The 27,399-nt window shown below is 55.0% G+C and overlaps 1 protein-coding gene across 1 annotated transcript; it reads right to left on the bottom strand.

Moving 5' to 3' along the window:
* Window positions 1-811: 811 nt before the first annotated feature.
* SPOCK2 (SPARC (osteonectin), cwcv and kazal like domains proteoglycan 2) lies at window positions 812-26,141 on the bottom strand. The gene is made up of 11 exons (XM_030862536.2): window positions 25,644-26,141; window positions 13,333-13,341; window positions 12,903-12,948; window positions 12,530-12,644; window positions 10,920-11,034; window positions 9,170-9,284; window positions 8,668-8,787; window positions 7,951-8,169; window positions 6,413-6,475; window positions 4,802-4,939; window positions 812-4,706 (listed from the first exon to the last, which is right to left on the bottom strand). Exons 1-11 carry the CDS (start codon window positions 25,830-25,832, stop codon window positions 4,564-4,566), a joined length of 1,272 nt encoding a protein of 423 aa, XP_030718396.1. The 5' UTR covers window positions 25,833-26,141; the 3' UTR covers window positions 812-4,563.
* Between the last annotated feature and the right edge of the window lie 1,258 nt (window positions 26,142-27,399).

Raw genomic sequence — 27,399 nt, 5'->3', positions numbered from 1 at the left:
AACTAGACATTTGTGCAGGGTTTTCACTGTTGAGAAAGCACTTCTTCGTGATCCTTGTGAGACGACTTCTTCTCCTCATCTGCAGATAACTTGACCAAGGTCACGGTTAGCAAGTTATAGGGCTAGAGTTGAGAGTATCAAGAAATTGGAAACAATAGAAATATCCAAAAATAGGGAAATGGTTAAATTCATTAGAGTACATCCATATTGTGGAATACTCTGCAACTATTAAAGTCATGTCGGGGTGGGGGAGAGGGATAAATTAGGAGTTTGGGATTAAGATATATATACTACTATATATAAAATAGATAAGTAACAAGGATCTACTGTGTAGCACAGGCAACAATACTCAATATCTTGTAATAACCTATAATGGAAGAGAATCTATATATATAACTGAATCACTTTGCTGTACACCTGAAACACAACATTGTAAATCAACTATATTTCAATACAATTTTTTTAAGTCATGTCTTCAAATAATTTTAATGACACAGAGAAAGGTTCATAATAGGCTGAATAAAAAAAGCAGGACACAGAGTTTGATCTCTGTTTTGTGACACAGATGTATTTATTGGCCTATCTACAAATAGACATTGCATATATATTTGCAATAATACCAAAAATGTTTCTAAGTTGCTTCTGGTCCTCCCCTCAGTAAATCAGGCCTCTCCTCGCAGCCCCACCCTCTTGGAGGTCTAACATATGAAGGTGAATAAGGGAAGCGTGCTGACCACAAGCCTGAATCCTGGGACCTTGTTTTGTGAAAAATGACACCAAGGGGGAGAATAATCAGAGTAGTGCCAGTAGGTGGTGTTTATAAAGTTTTTATTTTCCATTTTCTTAAAAATAACATTTGATTTCCTTTATGCATGTGTGGAGTGTACTTGTTTCCTTAGGCTGAGTTAATAGGCAGATAAAGACAACACGAGGCGGGGTCCCCAAGTGGAGGCGGGGGGCAGGGGTGAATGTGAGGGGAGGGGGGCACAGGGGAGAGGAAGAGGGTGGGGTGACCCACGGGACGCTTGAGTGCCCATCAATGCACAGACACAGTCTAACACTTTGTTTTTCGATTTTTTTTTTAAGACATCTAAAATTACTGAGAGATACGATTTCAGCACTTAAATATACAGACGGAAATCCAAGCACTTGGAACACAATTCTTAACTCTAAGCTCAGTTATTGCACGTAACACAGTTTAAGGAGGCTTCAGGCTATAAAGCAATTTGCTCTGCTTGGGACTTCCTCGGATGTCTCGAGTCTCCTTTGGCACCCCCGGTGTCTCTTCCCTTTGACCCCTGCCAGCCCACAGCCTCACGATGATGCCGGGGGTCAGTGGATTAGCCACCCATTCTCCCCAAGGGCTGCGGGGGAGGCTTTGGTGAAATGGAGGGTTCCCATGTTGATCCCAATGGACCCCCACCCACTCAGGTGAAGCTGAAAGCAGATGGAGCTCATGAGAGGTGAGTGGGTGGCCTGCCCACTAAAACCAGGCAGGCTGGTGTGAGGACGGAAGTGTGACCATTGGCCACATGTGGCCACAGCCCCAGGGGGACAACGAGGGGCAGTCACACCCCCTCACACTCTCATCAGCTTCACCTCCCTCCTCCTTCTTCCTGAGCTCCCACACCTCCTTTCCCATCGCCCTGAACCCTCTCTGAGTGGTCTCTCAAGGCACATTTGTTCCCTCCAACTCCAACCTGCCCCATCTTAGACGTGCCCGTCTCTCCCAGCACCAGTGGGTAAGAAGGCCTGGGGTGGCCAAGGGCAGCTCCAGGGCCAGGCAAGAAACTTCTCTGAAAATGTGGTCGAGCTCTTTCCAACACAGCCCGAATCCCGCTGCCTGCCTAAGCCAGGGGAGTGGGGACAGGACAGAGAGAGGACACCGAGAAGAGGGACATGGGAGGGTCCAGGTGGCAGACAGCTTGGTCAAGGGCACACATCCAAGGAGCTGAGGAAGGACCACCCTGCAACCTTGCTCACAAGGAAACCTGCACCTTGTCTGACAAGAAGTGACTTGGAGGCCTTCAGCCCACTGGGCACAAGCTGCTTGGTCTAACTTTGCAGGGGGCGGGTGTCTCGGTCCCAGAGAGTGGGGTGAAAAGCAGCGTAGGGGCTTCAGAGACAGGGCAATGCTGGACCCCTGAGTCCCACCAGGGTCTACTTCAGCGCCTTTTGCTTTCTCTCTACAACATATTTACAAGGTCACAAAAACGTGCACAACCAGAGGACCCAGAGAGGGCATGCACCCCCAGGAGGGGAGGGCAACAGTAAAAGGAGAGGGGCACTCCTCCCTCTCTGCGCCCTCCCCACCCCAGAACGCCCCAGCATCCTCAACAGCCACGCCCAGGAGACGGTTCCAGAAGTCTGAGCCAGGGCAGAGGGAAGAGACAGACAGACTCCAATCCTAGCGAGAGCAGGAAGTTTCAAGTAGCTCTGAGAGGAGCTGTGCTCAGACAGCAGAGGGCTGACGTGAACCGGAATTTCCCTGAACTGAGCCGGGGACCAGAGGAAGGACTGGGACGACAGGAAGGGGAGAGGGGGAGACAGGCGAGGGGGATCTGGAACAGCGCGACACCTCAACAATCAGAACTGTGCTGTGGAATGAGAAGTGGTTCATGGGGCTAACTGGAGTTTCATTATTTCCCCCTAGGGAGGGCTTGTAAGATGTGGATTCCGGGGTGGAAGTAAAGAATCCGGGGAGCCAGGCTGGGAGGCTTGCCCAGGGAAACTTACGACGACGTGGACCCCACATCCTGCCACCACCCAGCACACAGGGCGCTCCTCCTCATCTCCTCATGTGCCAGGCCCCCAGGGATGGTCCCTAGGCTCGTGCGCACGCGCGCGCGCGCGCGCGCGCACGCACACACACACACACACACACACACACACACTGCACTCACACACACACTGCACTCACCACACACCAAAGGGCATCAGAGGCCCAAATCCAGGCAAGAAATTCTTCACCAAAGATGTTAAAAAATTTGCTTCAACAGGGAGAACTGGATAGAGTAAGAAAAAAAACAAAACAAAACTTGGGGCACTTTCTCCTCCATGCTGGCTGCCACACGGTAAGGAGATTTGGGGGAACAGTGAAGCATGGCCTCAGATTCTGGTTGCCCCGGACCTGTCCCCTCTGACTTTTCACAACCCTGAACACCTCAGAGCTTGAAAGGCCCTCCACTACAGCAGCCCTAGGGGACCCTCGAAGGGGATGGAGGGCAAGCCCGGGGGCTGAGAGGAGTGGGGCTGGAAATGGCCCAGGGGTGCCTCTCTCTTGAGGAGAGATGGGGAAACATCCTGGTCTCTGAGGGCAGAAGTTTGCAGCTTTCCACTGCTCCTCCTTCACAGGGTGTCAGGGACAATGCTTTCTGTTGGTCTGGATGGGAGGGGAGCAATTATTAAGGGGTCAGGGAGGACGTGGGTGCATACACACACCCCTGGGCAAGACCCAGGCTCTTCACCTGCGGCCTGATCCTCAGGTTCCTGGAGTGGGGGACCCCAGCAATGGAGACAGGGGAAGGTGTGGTCCTCCCTCAGGGCTAGGGGGAGCTCACCTGCATAACCACCACCTACTGCCCCTACAGAACAGCCCAGACCAGGCCCCTACCTGAGAGCCACAGAAAGGGGCCCAAGTTATTCCAGGGCCTGGCATTCAGGGGTGCCCCATCTCCACTCCTAAGAGCGCTACCTGGATCTGCAAAGGCATACGCTCCCTGTCAAGCTGGCCCCTTCTCTTCCTTACATGGTCCACCCCTCCCCTCCCCAGCAGCTTGCCAAGGCCTTTTCCTCCTCCACTTCTCAGCTTCTGCCCCCAGCTCTTTCTCTGCCACCTCTGGTCACACTGGCTTGGGTTAGGAGGAGAGTCCAGCAAAGGGAAAGTGCTCACTGAGGCGGGTGTCCCAGCCCCTCTCATCTGAGTCTGGTGGGCGTGTCACAGCCAAACTGGCCAGCAGACAGCTCCCTGCCCTCCCTCCCCTCTGCCCCCAGGGATGGTCCCTAGGCCTCATCCCACAGGCCAGGGCTTGACTCCAGAAGGGAAAGAGAGGGGGGCAGGGGCAGGAGGAGGGAGGACTGATTGAGGAGAGGGTAGCAAATCAGGACAAGGAATCCCAGGGTGTCAGGGTGGGCCTGGATGGGGCTGGGGGACTGGCAAGGGGGCATCTCATTTAATCAGTTTTGACCTTGCAGTGTGTGTATGTGTGTATTTTAAAACTAAAATGGAAAGGAAACAACTACAAGGAGACCGAAGGGGCCTTTGGGTGACTCACTCTGCCAGTAGCAGTGTGGACCAAGGACACGTTTTTCAGTGCATGCCACACACACACACACGCACACGCACACACACACACACACATCACACATCCCGGCCATACATGCCACACACGCCACACACGTGCCATGCGCACTTGCACATCGGGTCCTCCCCGTTGGAGCCAGGGTAGCTTCAGACTGTTATTTTCTGGATCCGTTCGCCATCTGCCTGCTCTGTCCAGGCCTCTGCTAGCCTGTCTCCCCGGCCGTCAGCACCCTGGCCTGCCCCAGCGCCCCGTGGGCCATCTACCAGATGTAGCCTCCATCATCCGCCTCGCCAGCCTCGCCCTCCTCTTCCGCCTCCTCGCCTGCTTCCTCTGTCTCCTTCTCCTCCTCGTCCTCCCAGCCGACACCGCTCCCAAAGTCCCCTGAGAAGCCCACGATGTCGTCTGTGAGGGGAACAAGCCAAGGGGCAGGTTAGCATCCTGCTAGCAGGAAACCTTGCCACACCGAGCTGGGCCTCTGGCGGCTGTCCAGTCCTTACCGCAGTCAGGGCTCCCGTGCGTGCGGGTGCCCGTCAGCTCCAGGCCCAGCTGGTCCACACACCAGCAGTCGCCGCTGCTCTGGTCGCACTGCATCTTCCGGTAGTAGCCATCCTCGTCACAGCTCGGGATGAAGACTCCTGAATGGGGCACGCCCCGCAGGGTCAGAGCAGGGGCCTCGGGGTGTGGGCTCTTCCCAGAGGTGGCCCTGGGACCTTGGGTTCACAGGGGCCCAGACCCCACCAGATCCCAACCAGTGCAGGTACTGACCCCCCAACAAGCTCAGACGTCCAGGGTTGGACGTCAGCATTTATTCCAGCTTGACTGACCAGAAACAAGAAAACCTGCCTTTCTAAACCACCTGCTCAGCCCCTACAATGGCTCCCATCTGCCTCCACAGTTCCCAAGTCCTGCAGGACGGCCAGTGTGACCTCGTTGTGCCAGACGCCCTCCATCCTACAGCTGCTCCTCTGCCTGGCTGTCTCCTGCCGGCAACGCCAGCTTCTCCTCCTAGCCCTCTGATTCTGACCTGCCCTCAGGCTGTTCCTCTGTTCACTTAACAGACACCGGCTGACATCCCCACTCTGGGGCCCCAGTGATAGACTCTGCCCACTTAGTAGGGATGAGATAACATAGAAATGTTAACACCAGGCACCCCAGGACATGTGCCCTAAGGCCCAGGGCAGGGGAATGCAGACCAGAGAGGATTGCTTCCACCAGGAGGAAGATCCTGGCTTCCTGGCAGAAGTGGCACTAGTGCCTGCCCCCAAAGGCCACTGGGTTCTCAGTCAATACGGCTTTGCAGGGAGGTTCCAGTGTTTGGTTTCATATGTGCCGGTCTCACTACCCAGTTAAAGGCCAAGCTGCACCCAGGAGCTATAAGGCCCCATGGGATCTGCCCCTCGGACCTCTGTCCCCTCAACCACCACGCTCAGCCACACGGGTCCTTTCTGTGTCCCAAGAACGTTTTCCTGCCCTCAGCACTGCTCCTGGCTACCTCGTTCTCATCCCTCAGGTCTCCTCTTGAACACCAGCTCCCCAGAGAGGCCTTCGCTGACCCCAGGCTGACTTCTGTCCACTGTGCTCTCCCTCAGCACCTCAGCTACCTACAGGAGCCACAACCGGTCGCTCTGTCTTTCTGGTGTGTCACCTTGTGGGTTGTGTTTCCCCAAGTAGCCCGTGTGCTTTATGAGGCCAGGGACCACTACTGCCTTGCCCATCAGTTCTGACTTAGGCTGGGTTTGCTGTTGTCTCTCCAGGGCTGGCACTCAAATGTTTGCCGAGAACACGAGCATCTGCTATGGGCTTTGCACACACCCTGGCTGAAGTGAATTGAACAGAGAGTTCTAGGAACCTTCTGTATCCCTACCTCCAGTCCTGGCAGGAATGGGCACAAAATTAGTGCTTAAAACACACTTATTGAGGGGCTGGTTGGGAGACCTTTCCCCACCACGAGGATAAAGACAGGAGGGAGTTTCCCTCTCCTGTCTTCCTAAGCCAGGGCCTCCTCTGAACTCTGCATCTTCCATGATACCCAGTGGCTAGAGCCTCTGGGCCTCAGAGGGACCCCGGGGCACCTGACTCCTCCTCTGAGCCGAGCCCAGCCCCCTCACCTGGCTTCTTCTTGGCAGCCTCCTGGATCTGGATACGCTCCAGCTCTGCCAGGCAGGGGGGCTCTGCAGGGAGAGAATCAGCCTCTGATGGGGGCTGTCCCATGGTGCTGATGGGACTCACTGAGCCCCCTCAAGGCTTAGAAACCCAGTCAGAGGGCTCTGCAAGATGAAAATGCCCAGGCTCTGACACAGGGCTGCCCCACAGTGGGATGCACTGATCCTTCTAAGGTCTCCAAAACTGGCACAGGGGCTCTGCCAGATAAGAACACCCAGGCTCCAACTGGGAGAGGCTGTTCCATGGCTGTGGGATGTGCTGAGGCCCCCCAAGAAGCCCAGGGGTATCTCTGAGGGTTTTGGCCACTCATGGGATGGGTAAACAGGATTCAGAAGAGGAGGTGAATGCACAGATTCCCCAGGGTGAGAGGGCCCGGGAGCAACATAAGACTGGAGGGAACATTAGATGGAAGCCTGAAGATAACTGGCAGCCAAATCTAACTTGTCTGTGACCTTGAGAAGTCCCCTAGCCCTTCCCAGCGGGGGCCTGGCTGTCTGTAAAATGAGAGCAGCTCCCAGCCTCCTGCCCAAGAAGGCTACTATACAGAATGGACAGCACGAGCTCCAAAGGCCTGGGAAGTAAAAGTGCTGGAGCTGTGCAGAGAGAGCAGGAAGGCTGGGCAGTTACGGGCAGTAAAACTGGTCAAAATACCCCACACTGGCAGAGGGATCTGTGATTTACATGGTGCTCTGCACCCAGATTTTCTCACTTCATCTTCACAACAGTCTCTGAGGTATCGTTATCTCCCCATTCGGACGAAGAAACTGAACTCGGAAAGATTCAGTTGCCTGCCCAGCGTCCCACACCAGCTATGGCGGAACCCTAAAGGAAGCCCCAGCCTCGGGCCACAGTTGCTGTATACTCCCATCACACAACCACAGTGGGGACCAGGCCAAACACCAGGGGCAGAGCACAGGCTACCCCACCTCTGGCTGGTCAGCTGAGCCCTCGGAACCTCAGTTTAACCATCGATGATGGTTATTCACTTGGCCTAGATGATCTCTAAGCACATGTCCTGCCCTGGCTCAGGATACATATCTCTAGGCTAATGATCACACGCATAATCACACATTTGGGGCGAGTACTGTAAGATGGGCCTAAAGGTGGAATCACTGAGAAGCCAACCCAGCTTCAGCTTCAGGAACCCTGAGCCCCTTCCAAGCCCTCTGAGGGGCCCTAGAAATTTTACATGTGTAGTTTTTAATACTCTTCCTTAAAGCAGGCCTCCGAAAGTGCATAAGCTTCAGGACCCACAAAATCCACCTTGGAGCCTGCCGAGGAAGGGAGTTCAAGTGCTGGCTTCCCTGGGCTCCAAGAGATGAGGTGCTGAGAGAGTGCAGGAAGTGGGGGAGCAGGAAAAGTTCTGGGCATGGGGAGGTAGCCAAGAGGGAGCCACCCCGACTCCCAAAGACAGCCTGGAGCAAGGGGCAGAGACTGCACAGCAGGGCCGGGGGCCTGGGGCCCTGGGAGGGGCCACACTCACTCTCCCTCCAGAAGCAGAAGCACCACTCGGCGGTAGAAACATGGCCATCCTTGTAGGTGTCGCAGGAGTTGAAGAAGGGGCGGATGCAGACCTCGTACTTGTCCAGGTTGACGGCAGCCAGCTCCGTCTGGTCCAGGAAGAGGTCGGCACTGGTGTCCAGCTTGGAGAACATCCAGCCAATGGAGTCCTTGCAGCTGGCCCCCAGGCTCTTGTCCAGCCCTGGGGAGAAGGCCACGGTTCAGACCTGCTCAAGGTAAATCGCTCCATCCATCTGTCCATCCATCCCTCCACCTCTCTGTCAGCCCCAGCCCTCTGTTCAGGGTCAGGACAGCTCAGAATCCAACCACGGCGTTGAGAAATTCAAGAGTGGCTGAAGGCCCATCCCTCGGCCTCTGCATAGGACTGCACCCAAACCAGTCAAAACCCTGTTTTGAAAGCCCTTCAGGGAAAATAATTCCTTACCTTCCCTTGGCTACCCATTTCAGGCTTTAGCTTCCTTCCACTCACTTTAAGAAGTTCCTCCTGTTAGCTATCCCAAATCCCTCCTGTCTGATCAAGCCTCCCTCCCCTTGTTCTGAGGTTTAGGTTCTTTTAGGGGCTCAGGGTCTGGCAGGAAGGAGCAAAAGTGGGTGCTCCCCAGTGCAGCCAGGTGGCCCAGTGTACCCCCGTCCCCCCATCTCCCACCCTCCTCCCCTGCAGAGCAACCAGCTCCTGTACCACTGGCCGGGTGGGCCCCACTGCTGGCTGAGCCGTTCTGCTTGGAGTTCTCATGAAGGAGCTGGAACCAGTCCCGCAGCCGATCCCCCAAGTCAGCCAGGTCCTGGCCCGTGCAGGTCTCTGCAGTCGGCAGAACAGGGAGAAGGGGGTGGAGGGTGAAGGTGGGGTGAAGCAGCAAGCATGGTCTCAGCTGGGGGTGCTGCCCTACAGGCCTGGAGGCTGGGCAGTGGGATGCCAGAGGGAAGGGGAGTTAGAAATCAGAGGCTCTCTCTCCTCCTCTCCCACCTTCCTCCTCCGCCTCACTCCCTAGCACTAAAAACACCCAGCGCAGTCTCCCTGGGATGAGGCCGTGGCCCTCCTGCTTCGTGTAAACCAGACCTCCAGACCCACAGGTCCCTCAGGCCTGTCCCTGTCTTTGCTACTTCTCCTGAAGGAGGCGTCCCGGGGCCCTGGCAGGAGCCGCCTCCCACCCCTAGCCTGGCTGCGGCCCAGCACTCATTACCTGGTTTGCCATCTGTGGAGGAGGTGGCGGCCTGCTCCGTGGGGCAGGGGCAGGGGCCCTCGCATCTCACCGTCAGCTGCTTGCTGCTCAGGCATGCCTGCTGCTCCAGCTTACACTGCACAAAAAGGAAGGTCGGGCTGGGTGACGGGGGCACTGCTAGGGGCACCCTCCAGCCAACCACGGCAGCCACATCTGCCTTCCTCCTTGGAGATGGGAGGGACAGACCCACGAACAGCCTGGAGCGGCCCTCCTAATCCCCCTGGAGGCCACAGGTGTACAGTGGTCAGGGGCAGCAGGCCCAGGAAGCGGGGGGACTCAAAGGCTCCCAGGAGCCCCACTCCGCACCAGCCTGCCTCTCTGCACAGTTGTCCTTCCCAGGAAACCCCCATCCCCTCACCCCCACTCACCCACCCCTCCTCGCCCTCTTGGCCTCTCCTCTTCCCCCCCACAGTCCCCTTGGCTCCTAGGTAACCGGCTGTGGGCCCCTCCCTCATGGCCTTCCCACAGTCACCTCCGTGGGCTCTCTTGATAACAAACAGCTACTGGCTACTGAACATCTGCTAATTCCCTGGCCTTTACAGTTTCCAGAGGGGTTCATCCATTCCTCGCCCTTCAAGTGTTTTCCCCTGGTCGTGTCTGTTTTCTCCCCATGGGATGACCGCTCATGGAAGCGGGTCCTCGTAGCATTTTACAACGTGACCTCACCTGGCCTCCGACAGTTCTGTGAGGGAGGAATTGTGTTTCTCGTACTCAGCAGAGAACACGGAAGCTCAGAGAAGCCCAGTGACTCAGCCAAGGCCACGGGGCTGGGCTGGAAGCCAGACCTCCCGATGACCTCCACCTCCCCACAGGGCAGCACTGGGACCCTCAAACCACAGCCTCCTGCCCAAACCCCGCTTTGCCCTCAGGTGGTGTGACTCAGCGCTCTCCTCCTCTCTCTACCAGCTCCGCCTACGTCCTCTGTACCCCTCCTCCATGCAGCTTCTGCCCCTTTGCTTATTCTCTCTCTCTGCCTTATTCTCCCTGGGTGACCTCATCCCCTCCCCAGCGTCAATCATCACCCACAACGGGTGACTCTTAAATCTGCATCTCACCCCAAAAGGGTTCCTAAGCCCCAGAACCCAACTCCAGCTAACAGTCCATGCCCTCCAGACACCAAGCAACTCCTCACAGCTAGCAGAAGCATTCACAATTAGCACCCGCATTTCTAGGGTACTTTAAAGTTTATAAAATGCTCTCACAAATACTGTCTCATTTAACCCTCACAAAAATCCCATCAAGTTGGAATTCATTCACCCAACCACCGTTCCCTCCCACATTGTCATCTCACGGAGGATTACTTCCTCCTGCCCCAGAATGCCTGGTGCTTGCTGGTGAACCATCCTGTCCACGTGGATATCCACCCATGGGAAGATTTCAACCCCCAGCACCTAGACGACGGAGCTCCTTCCTTCCATTGCCCTCCATACTTTCATGAGGCCCTTTCCTCACTTACTCTCACTTGCAGTTACCGGTCTCCTCCAGGCCCCAGCCCCCACCTGCACCTGCCCGAGGTCAGGGGCAGGGTCTGGCTCAGACTCCTGGGCTTGGTGCCTCTGCTGTGGTCGGCCACGCTGAATGCGCTGACAAGTGCATCCGGCCCCACAGCAGTACTGGGAGCCCCACAGAAGGCCCAGCTGAGCTGTCCTCTCTGCTCCCTGCGGACTCCAGTGCACCCACCCCCACCCCTCCTGGGGCCAGAGCTCCTCACCACTGAGCTGTAAGTGTGGCCATCAGAGCCGCAGACGGAGGCGAGGTGGGCCATGTGACAGGGCTTACACATGGTGTCTTTGTTTCCATGGAGTTTCAGGGCAGGCTGCTTGATCCTACAGGAGGAGCGGAATGGGAGGGCACAGGGGTGGAAGCAAAAATGAGAGACGGACAGGGCAAGGGAGGGTTCAGGAGACTGGTTCCAAAAAGAAGTTGCTCTTGGTGATCTATAGTAGATGCAGCTGCCTCCCTGCCCCTGCCCACCTCCCATCACCCCCAGCCAGACCCTCTTCTGGCTCATAAAGGTGGAACCAACAGGGCAGGGTATAGACCCCCAGCTTCCCCTTTCCAGCAGGGCCCTCAGGTTGTAACTCCAGGCCCAAGTGTAAGATGTAAAAGGGACTCACACTTGGGTAGGGGTAAGACCAAATCAAAGGTTGCAAACTGATGGCCCATGGGTCACATCTGGCCTGTAGGATCATTTTGTTTGACCACCAAGGGTTTTTGTTTTTAATTGGGTTATTCATGAACATTTGCAAAATGGAAGAGTTCACATAAAAAAACCTGGATTTCTGGCCTAGTTAAAATGGAAGATATGGGAGTCCTGGTCCTGCATTTCCACAAGGCCTGGGCTCACCAGAGTGGTCTGTCACCAAGTTCTCTTCATGCATTTACATTACCTGCCAGGCCCCTAGAGGCATCTAAGATTGCAACCCCAAGTCTCTGGTCTCTGATTCTATGATTAAGGAGAAAGGGGAGGGAAATGGGACCTTCTCCAGGGGGTCTTGGAGTCAGGCAGGGTCTTGTCCTTGGGCTGGAGCTAAGGCCTCAAATGCCCCTCACTCCTTCCCTCCTCTAAAAGCCTCAGAAGCTACAACCTTAAATATTTCATGAAGTGGCTCCATGTCAGAGCTGGAAGGAACCTCAAACTATCTGGGCCAACCTATTTGTCTTACGGATATGGACACCGAGGCCCAGAGAGGAAATGTGCTTTTCCCTGGGTCCCACAGTTTGGTGTCTGACCTCATACAGTGTGGTGGTTTTGAAATACGTCCACAGATTCTTTGACACTGCTCCCTTCAAAACATGGAACCTAATTCCCCTCCCCTAGAGTGTGGCAGTACTTAAGACTCGCTCTTAACAAATAGAGGTGGCAGAAGTAACAATGTGTGACTTCTAAGACTAGGTCATAAATGTGGCTTCCTCCTTGCTCTCTCCCTTGAATGACTTGCCTTACAGGAAGCCAGCTGCCATGTTGAGAGGACACTCAAGCAGCCCTACGGAGAGGTCCCCTTGACTAGGGCCAACAGCCAAGTGAGTGAGCTTGGAAGTGAGCACTCCATCCTGAGTGCAGCCTTCAGATGCTGCAGCCTCAGCCAGCATCTTGACTGTAACCTCCTGACAGTCCCTAAGCCAGAACCATCCAATAGAACCACATCTGATTCCTGACAGAAACTGTGTGAGATAACACACATTTGTTGTTTTAAGTCACTAAGCTTTGGAGTACTTTGTTCCCAAGCAAAAGATCACTGATCCTCTCCTATGTATTAGTTAAGCCCTTGCTCTTTAAGCAAACCCCCTCCAGGCCTCCCACCTCCCCAAGGCCCTCACCTGTGCTCCAGCTTCTTGCGGCTGATGCACATTGCCCGCTGGTAGCCCTGGGCAATGCACACTTTGTGACGGCTGCACTTCACCTTCTGGCAGGGGTCCTTGGTGGTATCCAGGGCTGCAGGGACACAGAGTTAGGACACAGGTCACCTGGGACTCAGTGTTAGAGAGCCCAGGAGCCCCCAGCCCCACTTCTGAGCTGGGAAGCCCCTCTCTCTATCAGCCCTTGATAACCAGAGCTCCTCGGCTTGGAAATTCCATCCCCATTTGGTCCGGCTCCCCAGGGAGCGTCCAAAGCCATGATCAGGACTTGCCTTCTGGTCTCAAGTCCTCATGGGTGTCAGTCACCTTCCCCAATGTGGGAGGGGCATGTTACCTTCATCTGCTTGCTGACTGTCCTCCCAGCTCCTGATGTAGTCGTCCTAGGGAAGGACAGAGCGGGTGAGGGAGAAGGGAAGGGCTAAGATTTACATCCTAGAGCCGAAGTTCAACTCCAGGGCCAACAGAGGAGAAGGCTGGGCCACTGCTTCCGCATGCCAACTGCCACCATCCTCGTGGTTTCCCAGAGGACCCCTGTCCACCCAGGCCCTGCCAGCTGCCTCCCCCAGACCTCTATCCCCCTAAACCCATGTCCAGAATCTCTTCCGGCCTCTCCTCTATTCCCCTATCTCCTTATTCCACACCCCCCATCCCACACTGGATGACGCAGGGGAGGAGAAATTGGGGTAAGTGTGCAAGTGAGAAGAGAAGAGAGTGGGGTGTGTAGCTGCAGATACATATGCAGTGGAGCCCCAGGCAGTACTCACCTCTACCTCCTGGGGATCAGCAAGCAGCAGCAGGCCACGGGAACCGGAGCAGGAGGAGAGAGGGAGAGACGAGGATTTTAGTGTGAGGCCTACCCTCAGACCATGTGGTCAGGGCTCCCCAGGCCTCATCACGTGACGGTGGATGCTGGGCAATGGTCTTTGATTGCTACCATCCTCTGACCTCTATGGCCTCCAACTGGAGAACAGTACTCCTATGTCTTTACAAAAGAGAGCTTGAGGCCGGAGCCCGCTCAGGGCTGGTCTTAGGAGCAGTAGAGGTGAGGCCCATGGCTTTAAGGGTGAGGCCCCATCCCTCTACTTCAGGCCCTGAAGCTGGTCCCAAAGGAACCAGCCCTCACCCCACCATCAGGACAGATGTCTGAGGGGCCCATACTGCCTGGGAAGTGATTCTCATGCCTATGCCCTGACTGTTCCAGAACACCCTCTCTCCTTCTACCAGGGTCCCTCCCTTCCTAGGCAGTCCCCTCCCCTGACACCTGTTTTTCAGTCAAGGTCTGACTTGCGTGCAGAACTCAGATGGTGCATTGAGAGAAAGGGGGACCACGGCCCCTCCAAACAGCTTCCTCAGTTACCATCGCCCAGCTGCAAATCCTCAGACTCAGAAGATCCTGAAAAGGCCCTCTGAGGTCATCTGTCCCAGCCCCTTCTATGTGCAGGAGAGGCCGGGAAGTCCAGAGACAAGAAATGACCTGACCCAAGTCCCACCGTCTCAGAACCCAGGTCACCCAATGCCCAGCACAGACCTCTCTTCTGGATACCGCACACTGTCGGGCACCCGGGGCACATGGGAGCTCTCTCCTCACCCTCCTCCGGCTGCAAGTCCCTCCCCTGGGCCTGTGGACCCCGCAGTGGCCAGAGGCAGAGCAGCTCCCACCCAGCCTAGCTCACTGGCATAAAACCCCAGCTCCTCTGGTTTCCCCACTTTCTCCTGTGCGGTGGAGGCAGCAGCTGAAAACCAATAAATAGCTCCCAAGGTGCTCCCAGTAGCAGCTCTGCCAGGCAGGCGGGAGAGGGCTTCTCTGGACTGGAGGCTGGCAGTGCCAAGGAGCCAGCTGCCAGCCTCCTCTGCATGGGGCTCCAGGTGCTGGAGGACAAGGGGCAGGAGAAGCCACGTGTAGCTGCCTCCTCGTCGTGAGTCCCACCCAAGGATCAAAACTATGCAAGGATGACGCCACACTGTGGGGTAGGGGTGGGAAGGGACCAGACTCCTGTCAGGCCTGGGGAAGAGGGCATGGGGGTCCTGCACCAGAGGGCACCCACAAGGCCTTGAAAGCCCAAGGGCTCTGAGGCCTCTGATGTGTCCCCTGGAAGTTGACAAGCATCAGGAACAGGCAGGGGCAAGAGCCCTTATCAACACAGCCTCCTGGGCAAAGGCCAGAGAGGGGCCATGCCGATCAAGCAGTTGGCATCAGACCCAGGTAGAGCACGCTGGGGTCAGGTGCAAACCTGAGTGTGTGCTTCTGCACATGCACACGTGTGTGCATTCATTTGGGTCTTCACACGTGCACACTCATGGGCGTGTGTCCCAAAGCACCTGTGTGTGCAGGCATGCGTGTCGTCTGTGAGCATCTGTATCCACGCACACACGTGAAGCAACAGTGTGTGCTGGGTGTTCGTAGGAAAGAAGGACACTTCAAGACAGTTCACCCAATGCCAGTTGGTTTTTATCTAGAAACTAAGTAACAACCCACATATGTGTCCAAGCAGCCAAGTGTCCTGCAGTCCTTGGACCCAGGAGCAGCAGGAGGAAAGCCACAGGAGGGGCTTCTGGAGAACCTGGCCTGGGCGACCCCCTGGACACTGAACAGACCAGCCCAGGCTCCTGGCTCAGGCACCCACCCAATTCCACAGGACATGGCTGGAACCCTCTTGAGCCCCTGGGCAAGCTTCTAAGAAGACCGCCAGGCAGCCGACAGGGAACTGCGGCATAATTTCCCTTTATGCCAGGGCCAAAGGAACCTAGCCCAGACCCAGCCCTTCTTCTCCAGGAACTCATCAGGGTGGAGGGGTCCCTCCCCTGGTGTCCACTCACCACAGATGGGAAATGAGGCTGAACATGGCCAAGTGGTTGAGGCCAGGGTTACAAGTTGGGGCAAAAGTAGGGACTGGCCTTCATGGAGTTGGGGTCTTGCCATCTGCTCCATCATCCTCTGGAAGGGGAGTGGGCATGAGGTTGTGAAGAGGACAGGGGAAGTGGCTTGTGTGAGTCACCTGCTTTCAACCAACAAGGTCTGTGTGCCCCGGAACCCACCCACACCTGAACTGGAGCAGGGAGGGGTGTTAGCCGAGGGCCTTGACGCCTGCTCATTCTCTCCCTCACTCTGGACCTAACCTAACGCCTTAACCTCCAACCAGGCTGTGAGCAGAAGCCTTTGGGACCCAGAACAAAGAAGGTTCTCAATGGTCAATACCAAGAATTTCTGATTAGAAATCCAGGGGGGAGTGGGCTGGGGGAAGAGAGAGTTCAAAGAAAGGGCTATTTCACCATCCAGCTGCTTTGTGAGAGCCCTGGTGGGGAGCCATCTCCACCCACCCCAACCCAAGTGAGGCTAAGACTCCCCCTGATTCAGGATACAGGGATTGAGCCCCTTTTGTATACAAGGGTTGCCCTGGATTCTAGCTAAGCTCCTTGTCTCCGCTGTGGTGGATGAGGTTGGGGGAGGCTGAAGTGGTTCTGGATCCCAGGACCCTCAGTTCCAGAAGAATGGGAGCACCCAGCCAAAGAGGGGGACGAGGGGGAAAGAGGGCCCTGGAGTCCCACAGAAGCCCATGTTCCCTTACCAGCGTACCTCGGGCAAGCACCTCGGCCTGGAGGAGCTCAGCACCTAACTCCTGGACCGCTCAGAGATTAAAGGAGATGGTATCTGAAGGGTGCCTGGTGTCCACAAAATACTCAACAAATAAAAGCTGTTATAGCAGAAGAGACCAGAGACTTCAGGTGGAAAAAATGGTGGAGGGACAGGAAATGGGCAGGGAGAGGCCACATGAGGGGCCCCTGCAAATGGAGAAGAGAGTGGCCACCACTGGGAGAGCAAGAGACCAGTGGGGTGTGAGGAGAGCTGCCCCCAAGGGGTCTCAGTGAGAGGAGCAAGTCCTGTCCACTCCACCTCCTGCTCTCTCTCCAGCCTGCCTTCCCCTCACCATGCCCACTGGTCCCACCCTAGCAACCCCAGCCTCACTTACTGCAGGGTCTCCTCTGGGCTCTCCCTGACCCCGCCCATCTTCCACACCCCTGCAGCCACAGGGATCTGTCTAGAAGATAATTCTGATCATGTTTCTCCCACCTTAAAACCCTTCGCTAAATATATAGCTTGCTCTTATTTTGAAAAAAAAATGTTTAAAGATGATTAGGTAAAAAGCATTCATATCAAAATGTTAACAGTGGTTTCCTCTGGGGGAGAGGAGTAGAGAATCTGGGCATCTTTCTGCCTTTTTCCAAGTTTCTAAAATTTCTACAATGAACATGTATTACTTTTGTAATGAAGGGGGAAAAAAACCACAATAAATATTACATTTAAAAACCCTCACAGGGTTCCCTGTCACCTACAGAAGAAAGTCCATCTTCTCTGAGTCTCTTCCTGTCCCCATGTCCTTCCAGTGGATGTATCACTCTGGCCAGGCCTCGGCACAGCCTTCTTCCCCCTCTGGAATGTATGTTTGCATCCAGCCCCTGAACTTCTATTTATCTTTCAAAACCTGGCTTTCACACTTCATCTTCCCTAACCTCGCCCCGTATCTAGTTTTCCTTCAGGTGGACTGCACCTAGTAGAAGTTATTATTGCTCTGGTTACACCAAGCAATGCCATTGCTTCTGCCCTATTTAGGTGGCCAGTTCCTCGAGGGCAGAGACCATATAAAGTTCACCTTTCTATGCCCAGCACCTAGCAATAGTAAAAATACACCAATAATAGCTAACATCTTTTGAGCAATTACTGTGTGGCAGGCATTGAGCTATGCACTTTGCACTCATTGGCTCATTTTACTCTTCATGAGAATTTAAGAGAAAATCACTATTATCATCCTATTTCTCAGGTGATAAAATTGAGGCTTGGAGAGGTTAAGTGACTTATACAGGATCACACATCAACAGCACAGCAGAAGAGTATTGGTACCCCCAGAACTGGGATTCCAGAATCTGTGCCCCTAACCAGGACCCTGTATTGCTCCATAAATTTTCGCAGATAAAGAAAGTCCCAGGCCAAGACTGGACCCAGGAGGCCCAATCCCAGCCCATGGGTGGTTTCTCCCACCACACCAGCTCTGCTCCAACCCCTAGGCAGGGAGTCTTGTAAGCAGAGTGGAGAGACTGGCGGTGGTGGGGGAAGACACCTGGGGGCCCCCCTTCTCCACGCATTTCCAGAACCCTCTTCACCCGCCCCTGGTTTGGCTGGTTTGGAGCTAACCCATCTCCTGCTTTGATCTCAGCAGCTCAGCCCGGTTGCCATGGAGACAGGGCCCACTGTGCCAAGCTGGGGGAGAAATGGCAGTGAGTGCGCAAGCCTAGTCGGGCTTAGGGGGCACATGCTGGGTGTTTCCAAGCGCTGTTTACTTCCTGTCATTTTAATTAGCACCCAAATCACCCGCTCACTTCACAGCTTGAATTAACCCAATCTCCCCCAGCCTCTCCATCTGGTGGGGAGGATGGGACACAGCAAGTGAATCAAGCAGAAGAAGAGCAGCGCCCCAGGGCTAAAAACCACCTGGGCAAATCTCCACCTGCCTCTTTGCAGCACACTGTGATGGAGAGACTGACACCCCCCACCCTCGCCCTGGCGTGGAATCAGGGCACTGGGTACTGGCCTGGCCTGGCCTCTGACTGCCAACAAGACTGTGGCCTAGAGAGCCTTGCCCTCACTGGAGCCCCTTCCCTTGCCTATAAAGTAAGGGTGACTCCCTTGCCTTCCTCCCTGAGCTGTGGAGGGACCCAGTGCGATAACAGCTATGAGAGCACTTTGTAAACTGTGAAGCTCTATACTTGCAAAACTCACGAAACAGGAGCACTGAAGCTGGGTTCTTCCGCACATACGGTGGGAGTCTGGGGGACAAGGTGGACAAGAGGCACTTCTGGGTCTCACAGTCACAAGGAGCCTCAAACGCAGACTTCTGACCTCTCCAATTGAGGCGCTACAGCCAGAGGCACACCGACAGGACCGAAAGATGTGCATCATGAGACTTTAAAGAAACCATAACTTCTGTAACCCTATTATGGCACTTCTTCATTTCTTAATAGATCGAGAACCTCTAAAAATGGAAGTGGGCCAGGCCTCTCTCAACCTCTGAAAGGCCCCGTAGCCGGCATTATTTTGGCCTCATTCCTCAGGCGAGGGAACCTCTGATGCAACCCAGTCCACTGAGAAGGCCCAGGAGTGGGGAACTTGTAGCTGGGGGCTCCTCCTACCTCTCCCTGCAAAGAGCGGGGGAGCACAGAGGGAGGGACCCAGAAAGGAACAAGCAGGGGTGAAGTTGGGCCCGCCTGGCTCCTTCTCAGCTGAGGCCTGACACCCCTGTCACAGGCCCAGGTGGAAGGCATCTTGAGGAGGCGGCACCCTCCACATGGAGGAGGCTGGGAGGGGGGCAGTCATTAAATATTTGCCCCGCTCTCAGAGGGAGCGGCAGAGGCTGTTAGGCCTGGACAAACAGACGGAGTCAGGCATCTGGCAGACTCCCCGCCTCCCACCTCCTCTCTGCTCGGAGGAATTTCCTTGGAGGACAAAAATGTGCTTATCACTGCCAGCATGCCAGGAGCTCCACCTGGCCTCAGGTATGCCCGCGCTGACCCCCCATCCCCACACTCCGCGGGGCCTGAGCTCTCCACAGTTTCAGGGGCATCTCGGCCCCAGTCCTTGGGTTTCTGGTTCAGGCAGTGGCCCCAGGGGTCCATAGAGGGCAGAGAACAAGAGAGAGGTATAGGGGAGGGTGGGCCTGGAGTTCTGTTCTGAGCTGCCTCAGGACCTCTGTTTCCTTTCTGGAACATGAGTGGGGGGCAGGATTTAAATCCCAGGGATCTCTGAGGAGGGCCAGACACTGGAGCTGAGGAAACACAGACATGGGGTTGTGAAAGAGCACATGGGCTTGGATGTGCTCGGTTCCTTTATCTGTAAAACGTGGAGGCTCAGCGCTCAGTGCTTAATGCTGCTGAGGTTCCCCAGTTCTGCCCCCCCTCTCCTAAGCTGAGAACTTTGAGAAGAGGGGAAAAGGAGCCTTAACAAGTTCAGACTCTTCCACGTCCTCTAACCTGTGCAAGGGAGCAAGGGATCAGGGAAGGAGCCAGCAGCTTGCATCCAAGCAGGAGTAAGACACTGGCCCGGCCTGGCTTGTCCTTCCTGCTGTGTGCAGCCTTGACCTCTTCTCAGATGTCAGAGAAGGGGCAGGATGCCCTGCCTCAGGGAACCTGGTCTCCACCGGAGGAAGCCCTGTGCTCACCCACCCACAGGTCTGATGGGTGGGTCACCTGCTCGGTGGGCCCATTGAGGTGGGGGGAAATTTTGAGCCCCCTACTTCCCAGGAGAAAGGGGAAGGCTGGCTGCAGCCAGGTCCAGGCCCACAGACACAGGGGAGAACAGGGAGGCCTGCGGGATAATGTTCCTTCACGGCAGCACGTACTCCCTTATCCTACAAATGAATCATTGGAGTCAGGGTGCCGGGGTTCTAGTTGTGACTATCCCAACCTTTCAGGGTCCAGAAAGAGGAAGAGCTCACCCCAAATAGTCAGCGTGGCTCAGCCCCAGCTCTCCCTTTGCCCTCTACCACCTGAATCCACAGTGCTGCTCCCTGGGGAAAAGAGGGAGGGGCTCAGAGGACAGGTTAGTTGAGACCCTTCCTGCCTTTCCTATTCCACGGTGCATATACTTATACTGAGCACATACTGTGTGCACAAAAACCCCATGCAATGCTCTGAGGACGGGGTGGTAAGGTCACAAAGCAGTCTATCCCCAAACCCTACCCTCAGGGACTTACCTTGGGAGGAATGTGATAAACACCAGCAGGAGGACTCTTGAGATACAAGCCCACAGCATAAGTGATGATGCAAAGCAGCACCAGCATGTGCCAAATGTGTGTATGACCAATAAATGCTGCAGCAACCCCAAGGAAGGGGCTACACATACAACTGAACACTGGCTGAGCCCTCAGGGGGTCAGAGGCTGCGACATTTCAAGAATCCCATCACCCTACAGCCTGCAGCTGGGCCTGGGTCTGCCCGCCAAGGTTAGACACATTTTCCCTGTCTATAGCCCTAAGAAGACCCACATTACACTTACAAGGGAACGTACACAGCGGCAGTATGGCCATCCTCAGCCTGGTGTTTGCCCCAGGATGCCATTAGGCCTCATTTCTCAGGTTTCTTGGTCTCTGGTTAATACATGCTCAACCCTGACTTGGTCACAGATACCTCCTCAGGAGCAAAAAGAAAATCCTTTTCCTAAACCCAAAGTCCTGCTGCTCAGCTTGTGGCAAGGGGGCAGTTGTGGGGGGGGGGGATGTGTGCAGGTGGAGGGCTGTGGACGGGCTCTAGCCTCATCTTCTGGAGTCACAGAATGACAAGGGCTGTCCATTAAACCAAGGGAAAAATCAAGGGCCAGAAACTGGAAGTGGCTCCCCCAGGGAGGAAGACAAGCTGAGCACCCTCCCAGGGCCCTTGGGGCTCAGGGTAGGATAGAGCTCGTCCACTCCTCCGGACAGCCCTCTGACCTTCTGGAGAATGGAGGGGATGGTGTTGGCTGGCCATCCTCTGCAGACTGCCTGGAAGTTGAGAGGAGACTCAGACGGCCTCTCTAGGCAAAGAGTGCTCTTCTCTCCCTCTCTTCCCAAGGCCTGGAGCCCCACTGGGTATTCAAGAGTCTCTCACTGCACTACACTGCTCTGGGCGACGCCAGCCCCTCCAGCGTGGGAGAGGATTTGAACCCAAAGTGGAGGTGGAGGAGGAGGAGGCCAGGGCAGGACCCAGCCTCCCATCCCCAAATCCCAATGATGGAATCCATCCTGACCCAGTTTGGGGTTCTTCTCACACACCCACACTTATCCACGAACACCTGTGCAGCTCATTCCCACACTTGCACTGGTTCAGCAGTATGGGGTGGGGAGAGGGGAGGGGTGGTAACAAGGGAGGCCCTTTGTGGCTGAAACTTGCTACTGGCCTACTTGGTGTTCATAAAAACATGAGAATCCCAAGTAGCCAGCAGGCGACGTTTCCCTGGGCCAGACCCCAGGTTCATGGTGAAGCCACAGGCCTAGAGGAGGTGCTCAGATCTGCAGTGAATGAGTGAATTAGTAAACATACATCGGTGTCATTCTCATGGAGCCAGAGGCATGGTGTGGGCTAGCCCCAGAAACACTGATCCATCTGGTGCTTTTTCTATGGGGTTGGAGTTTCTTTCTATATTGCCTGAAATGGATGCCCCCCAGCCCTCTGACAAGATGTCTTCATGTTCACGTGTCCATTTCAGTCTCCTAGACTGAAACTGAAGTTCAGAGAGGTTATGTGACGTACCTGGCATAATGTTGCCAGGCAGTGGCAGAATCAGAACCTGAACCCAGGCCTCATGCCTCTCCTGGGTAGAGAGCTGCTCTGGAGGGTCGCTAGGCCAGGCTGGTGGCAGGCTGCCAAAGACACTGAGAGCCTTGGCCCCCCGCTTCCTAGGAGGTGCTGCTCCTGCCCAGACATCATTGAGCCCATAGGGCACAAGCCAGGGTAGACTCTTCTTTTCCATGTCCACTAAGGGTTAGGCTTAGAGTTCTCTAAAAAGCAAAGTTGAGTTAGAGGACCTGGGTTCAAATCCCAGCTCTGCTGCTTACTCGCTATTTGACCGTGGATAAGTTACTCAGCTTCTCTGTGCCTCTGTGTCCTATATAGGGTGGAATATAAAGTAATGGTAACTATCTCACAGGTTGTTGGAGGGCACAAGAGGCCACAGGGATAAAGTGCTGACTGCAGGGACTGGCAGATATAAGCACCCCCTGCAACCAGTGATTCAACACGTGCTAACTGCGTGCCTCCGGGGTGCCCAGCACTGTGCTGGATCCTCATAAATATCATTAAAATGTAATGGAAGTGTGGTACAAAGCAGAGAAGAGCCAAGAAGAAAAAGAACGGTCAGTGCTGTCCAGCCAGCTCTTGGAAGCTGCCAGGAAGAATGCTGTGTAATGGGCCTGTCTCCTCTCAAGTGTCCATCTCTATCTACCAGGCTCTGGATGTTCTGTTCCAAAGACTGCAGTAAAATCCACCCACTTCTGCAGGGAGTGAATTCGGAGATAGTAGCACTAGGGAGCAGGACTCCGAAAAGCCCAGGCCTGCACAGAGCAGGGCACAGCTAGATCCCCATCTCCTCTGACTTGAAATTCCCTCCTCTCGGTAGCAGGGCAGAGACCTCTCCTGACACATGTGAGAGCCCCGCGCCCACTGGAGGGGAGGATTACTCTGCCAGTAAATCCTTCACAACACCCCACACCCCTAATAATCCTAGTGCTCAGAGGAAGAATGCTAAGCTGAACTCCCCACTAACCAGCTCAGACCAATTCCACACTGGAGCAACGGCCCGCGCTTACCTTCTCTCCTTCCTTCTCCTGACCACTCCGACATGATTCCCTCAATCTCCCCTCTCAATTCAGTCCAACCATTAAATGGAGACATTTCCCTCACCCACACTATCGACTCCTTGATCCTATTCCCCAAGAATATTCCATTCCCCCTGCTTGCCTGCCTCCCTTCCGCTGAGGCAGAGTGGGGGCCCTGCACCATTTTGTGACTGATTATCAACAAGGTTCAGGGTCCATCTGGCAATGCCTCAGAGGTTCAAAAGAAACTCCTACCTCTCTTCTGAGAAGAAAGGAGCATATTTTCAAGAAAGCTTGCCTGATGAAATGTACATCAAGCCGATGCTACTGTGCCCAACTAGAGGGCCTTCAGTCCTTAGGGTGGGAAGTGGGGCCTCTGCTAACAGGGGAAGAATGAGAACTGTCTGCAGTCCTGGCAGAGCCCCTGTGCATGGTCTGTGCACTGCACAACTCCAGGGGGCACCATTCACACCATGGCACCCCTAGAGTTATGCAATGCAGTGGCTCTGAGCTAGCAGCCTCCTGCATTTCTGCAGAAGCTGCCAAAGGATCCGTATAGCCAGGTCCTCCTGCCCACCCTTCCTTGTCCTCCTTCTCTCCCTGACCCCATTCTCCTATAGCCAGGGCTACCTTAAATGGGGTTTTAGAGGAAATCTACCCTATAAATGCCTGAGGCCACGCAAACCAACACATGCTTTGAAGTTTTCCATGAATCCTATGGGGGCAGGTCGTGCAGGATTTCATTCTGGTGGCTTTTTTCTGATGAGCATGGGAGGAAGGGGGAAGTGATTGGCATCAGTACAGGGAGACAGGTGGGCAGCCCTGTGCCAGGGGTCATGCAGTCAGTCATCTATCCTCACCCACAGAGTTGGCTATTGGAAGTCAGTGGAAGGGAGGTGGGTAGGAAGCTTTTATTTTAAAACTTGTACTGTTCTGATTAAGCATTTCTTTTCCCTCTGACCTTCACTAGGCCCATTATGGAAGATCAAACTGCCAACGAGTCAGAGGGAGGCCTGGACAAGTGACACATGGATTCAGGATGGGCCAGCCTGCTGCCATGCTCTCGATGCTGTGGCCGGGCTGCTTCCCAGGCAGCGGCAGGAGACTGCAGCTAATCTATGCTGGGCCTGCAGGGGATGTGGAAAAGGTCTTGCTGGAGCTCCAGGCTCCTGTCACTGGACCAGCCGTGGGGTGGGGCAAACCGCCCACTCGGGCCCAGGCCACTCAGCCCTGAGGACCAGGCAGCATGAGAGTCCTGATGAATTACAACCTACCAGTTTGACTTTGGAGATAAACAGTCACTTGTTTCAGGGTAACAAAAAGATGCATATTTCTGCCTGTTTCCATCATGTGGTTGGAAATCATATGAAGCATGTGTGTTTTAAACACATTGCTAAGGAACTTCTGGATGCACACAATTTAAGATGAGAAAGGTCACGGTGTGGCCTGTGTTATACTAGGTGGGTCTGATGAGAGAATCTGGGGAATGAGGAGCAAGAATTGGGGTCGTAGGAGAGGTTTTCTGGGGACAGGGTGTTGGAAAGCACCAGATCGCGGGGTACCATCGTTCCTCTCCTCCGGAGCATCCGGGCACATCCAGCACCTCACACCCCCACCCGGACCCTTCTCTGGGCCCCAGCCACGCCCTCTGCCCTCCCCTCCTCACTCCTACTTCCCCTTCTGCGAACATGGCAGCCTTCAGTTTCCCCTCTGATCTACAGGTGCCCGTAAACAAAGTGCTGCAGCGACGCCCGCTCCTCCGCAGCCGCCTCCCCACCCCCTACCCGGCAAAGTCCGGCACAAGGTTAAGCCTGGGTTCCATCGGGCGTCCCCGAAGGGCTCCCATACCCAGCTCTCCCCTCTGCTTTTCAAGTCCACTGGGCTAGGGAGTCTTCCCTCCAGGTTGGAGCTCCCCAACTTCTGGGCCGCGCTCCCCCGTGAAAGGTTGGTCCTGGAAAACCAGCCTCCATTAGTGCTCGCGTCCCTCAGCATGGGGACCCCAGACCTGGCTCTGGGGGCCACCCAGAGGTGGCCTCCGGTATTTTCACTGCCTTCACCAGCCCCCCCATCACGGACACGCCTTTCACCATCTCGCCTTAGGAGGATTGCTAAGAGCGCCCCCCGACCCCAACTCAAAGCGCCAACCAAGGGCCCTGTCCCCTTCTGTCTCTCCTTTACCCAAAGCCCAAGATAGGAATAGAAGGCAAGCGCAAGACGATGCTACTGTCCCTGCCGGCCCCACCCAGACCAGCCCCTTCTGCAGTGGCCCGTATGTGGAACCTGCATCATCCACCCAGGGGGACACCTGGGGATGGCTCACCAAAAAAAAAGAGGAGCAGGTCGGAAGCCCAGGCAAAGCCAGGGTGTCCGCCCCTCCCTCCCTACTCCCCTCCGCCCCCTTCCCCCCGCCCCACTGCAACCCGCACCCCTCTCCGCACCCAGCCTGAAGGGGAGACCTCGTCGCTTACGCACGCCCCCAGAGTAACTCCTCGCTCTGGGAGGGTGTGGGACTGGGGGTCCCAAGCCCGCCAGCTCCTGGGCTGGGGAGTACATGAGGAGGGGTCTCAGGAGCCCGGTGGGTGCTCGTTGTTTACTCTTGGTGCAATTAACCGGCTAGGCTGCGGGAGCCTGTGGCTGCGACATGCAGCTGCCACTCCCAGCCCCAGGGTCTCTGCTCCAAAGCTCCCTCCCCAAACCCCCAGCCCCAGCCCTCAGCCCTCTCAGCCCCGCAGACTCACGTCTCGGAAGCGGTTCCAGTGCTTGATCTTGCCGCTGTACTGCGAGATGGACGACAGCCATTGCTCGTCCTCCATGAAATTGCCGGGGGTCTCGCCCTCCTTGAGCCTTTTGGCGTCGCCTTCGGCCAGGGCAGCTACTGTGAGGAGCAGCAGCGGCAGCGCCAGCCGCCCGCAGTCCGGAGCGCGCATCGTGGTCTGAATTCGACCTGAGGTGAGGGAGTGGGGGTCTTGACTTCTGCAGTATTTTAATGTCCTTCTTCCCACCCCGCAGTTGGGGGAGCAAACGCCGTAGTCTTCCTCAGCCCTCCTCCTGCGGTCTGACTCCGGTGACAGACGGATAGTGGGTCGCAGCTGAAATGTGACCTGGTTAGGAGATGCACTTGTCTGAAAAAAAACCCAGCGCCGGACGTAGAGAGGAAGAGAGAATCAGAGAGGCTGCGCCAGCAGGGGCCGTGTCTGTAACTGTAGCATCAGCATCACGTTTGACATCATCATACCTGGTTTAAAAAAAAAAAAAAAAAGGAGGGGGTAGATTTCAAAGGGAAGCGCTAGATCAGAGCGCCAAACGCCAGCCATCCGCTGCCGCCGCAGAGCCCAGCCCAGCCCAGCCCAGCACTTAGGGAGTTGCAAACCAAGGAATCTAGACCCGGAGATGTCCCTGCTGTCTCTCCAAGGCTGAAGAGCAAGAAGGGTGCCGGGTCTCCTCAAGGAAGATGGGAGTGAGGAAAAGACGAAACTCTCTGGTTACAAAGCCAGGCTCAGGTGTCTAAAAGGGAATTTGGCCACAGACACTCTTTCTCTCCCCTTGCCTCCCACCCAGAGGGGCCTGAGCCACAGCCCTGACAGCTGGCTTCCTGCGAGTTATGGCTCTACAGTAATGGGTGGCTTCGTTAAGACAAAAGCCATATAACAACTGGCTGCCTGAGAACTATTGCCCAGCCCCACATGCTCTTTTCAAGGCAAGGCCTGAGCACTGAATAGCTGGTAAAACAGAGGCAGATGTCCTCCTCCCCAAGCAGCTGTTTAAGGGCTGTCACCCTTTTTGTTAGCTCTTCTTAGGGCAACCCTAAAAGGCAAATGTCTGGCTATTTCATCTGCCTTGAGGTAAATTTGAAAAAGGCACATTTGCTATGGTTTTGACTTCAGTTGATTTTAATAAGCCACTGGGGAAAGGGGTGTGGGGAGGCTGGGTTTGTTTGAGGTGTTTAAGTTTTTGTTAAAATTGTGATCCTTATCATTGCCTTTAGAAATGTGTTGACATACACATTTCTGGGCACAGTCCCAGGATCAGAGCAGAAATGGGGTGAGGTTTACATCACAAATAAATTGAAGAGGAAACAGATAATCTGACAGGACAAAACATATTAAACTTTTGGGACCCAAGCCCTAGATTGTGTTTTTATTTAAAAAAACAAACAAAAAACTTGGCTGCTGTGATGTTAAAAAAAAAAAAATCAAAGGCAATGAATAACATGATCTTAATCAGTAGGAAAGAAACACAGGTTGAAAGGTTCATAGTCACCCTGAGTCTGGCTTGCCTGGGAATTCTGAATGCATCAATGGCTTGGGTTGGGGTCCCTTGGGAAAACAGAAAACAACAACTCCCTTTCCATGTTTTCTTTTTCTGTGCAGTTGGATTTAGAGGTGGTGCTGCAATGAGGCCCTGGCCATTGATGTCTACATCTCACAGTAAATAAAGCAGGCTTGCCTTGCCCAGTTGTACACAGCCGCAGTGTACAATGGAAGAGCAATCTGT

Source organism: Globicephala melas, chromosome 16 (assembly GCF_963455315.2).
Source record: "Globicephala melas chromosome 16, mGloMel1.2, whole genome shotgun sequence".
Lineage (NCBI taxonomy): Eukaryota > Metazoa > Chordata > Mammalia > Artiodactyla > Delphinidae > Globicephala > Globicephala melas.
This window is presented reverse-complemented; position numbering and strand designations above follow the sequence as displayed.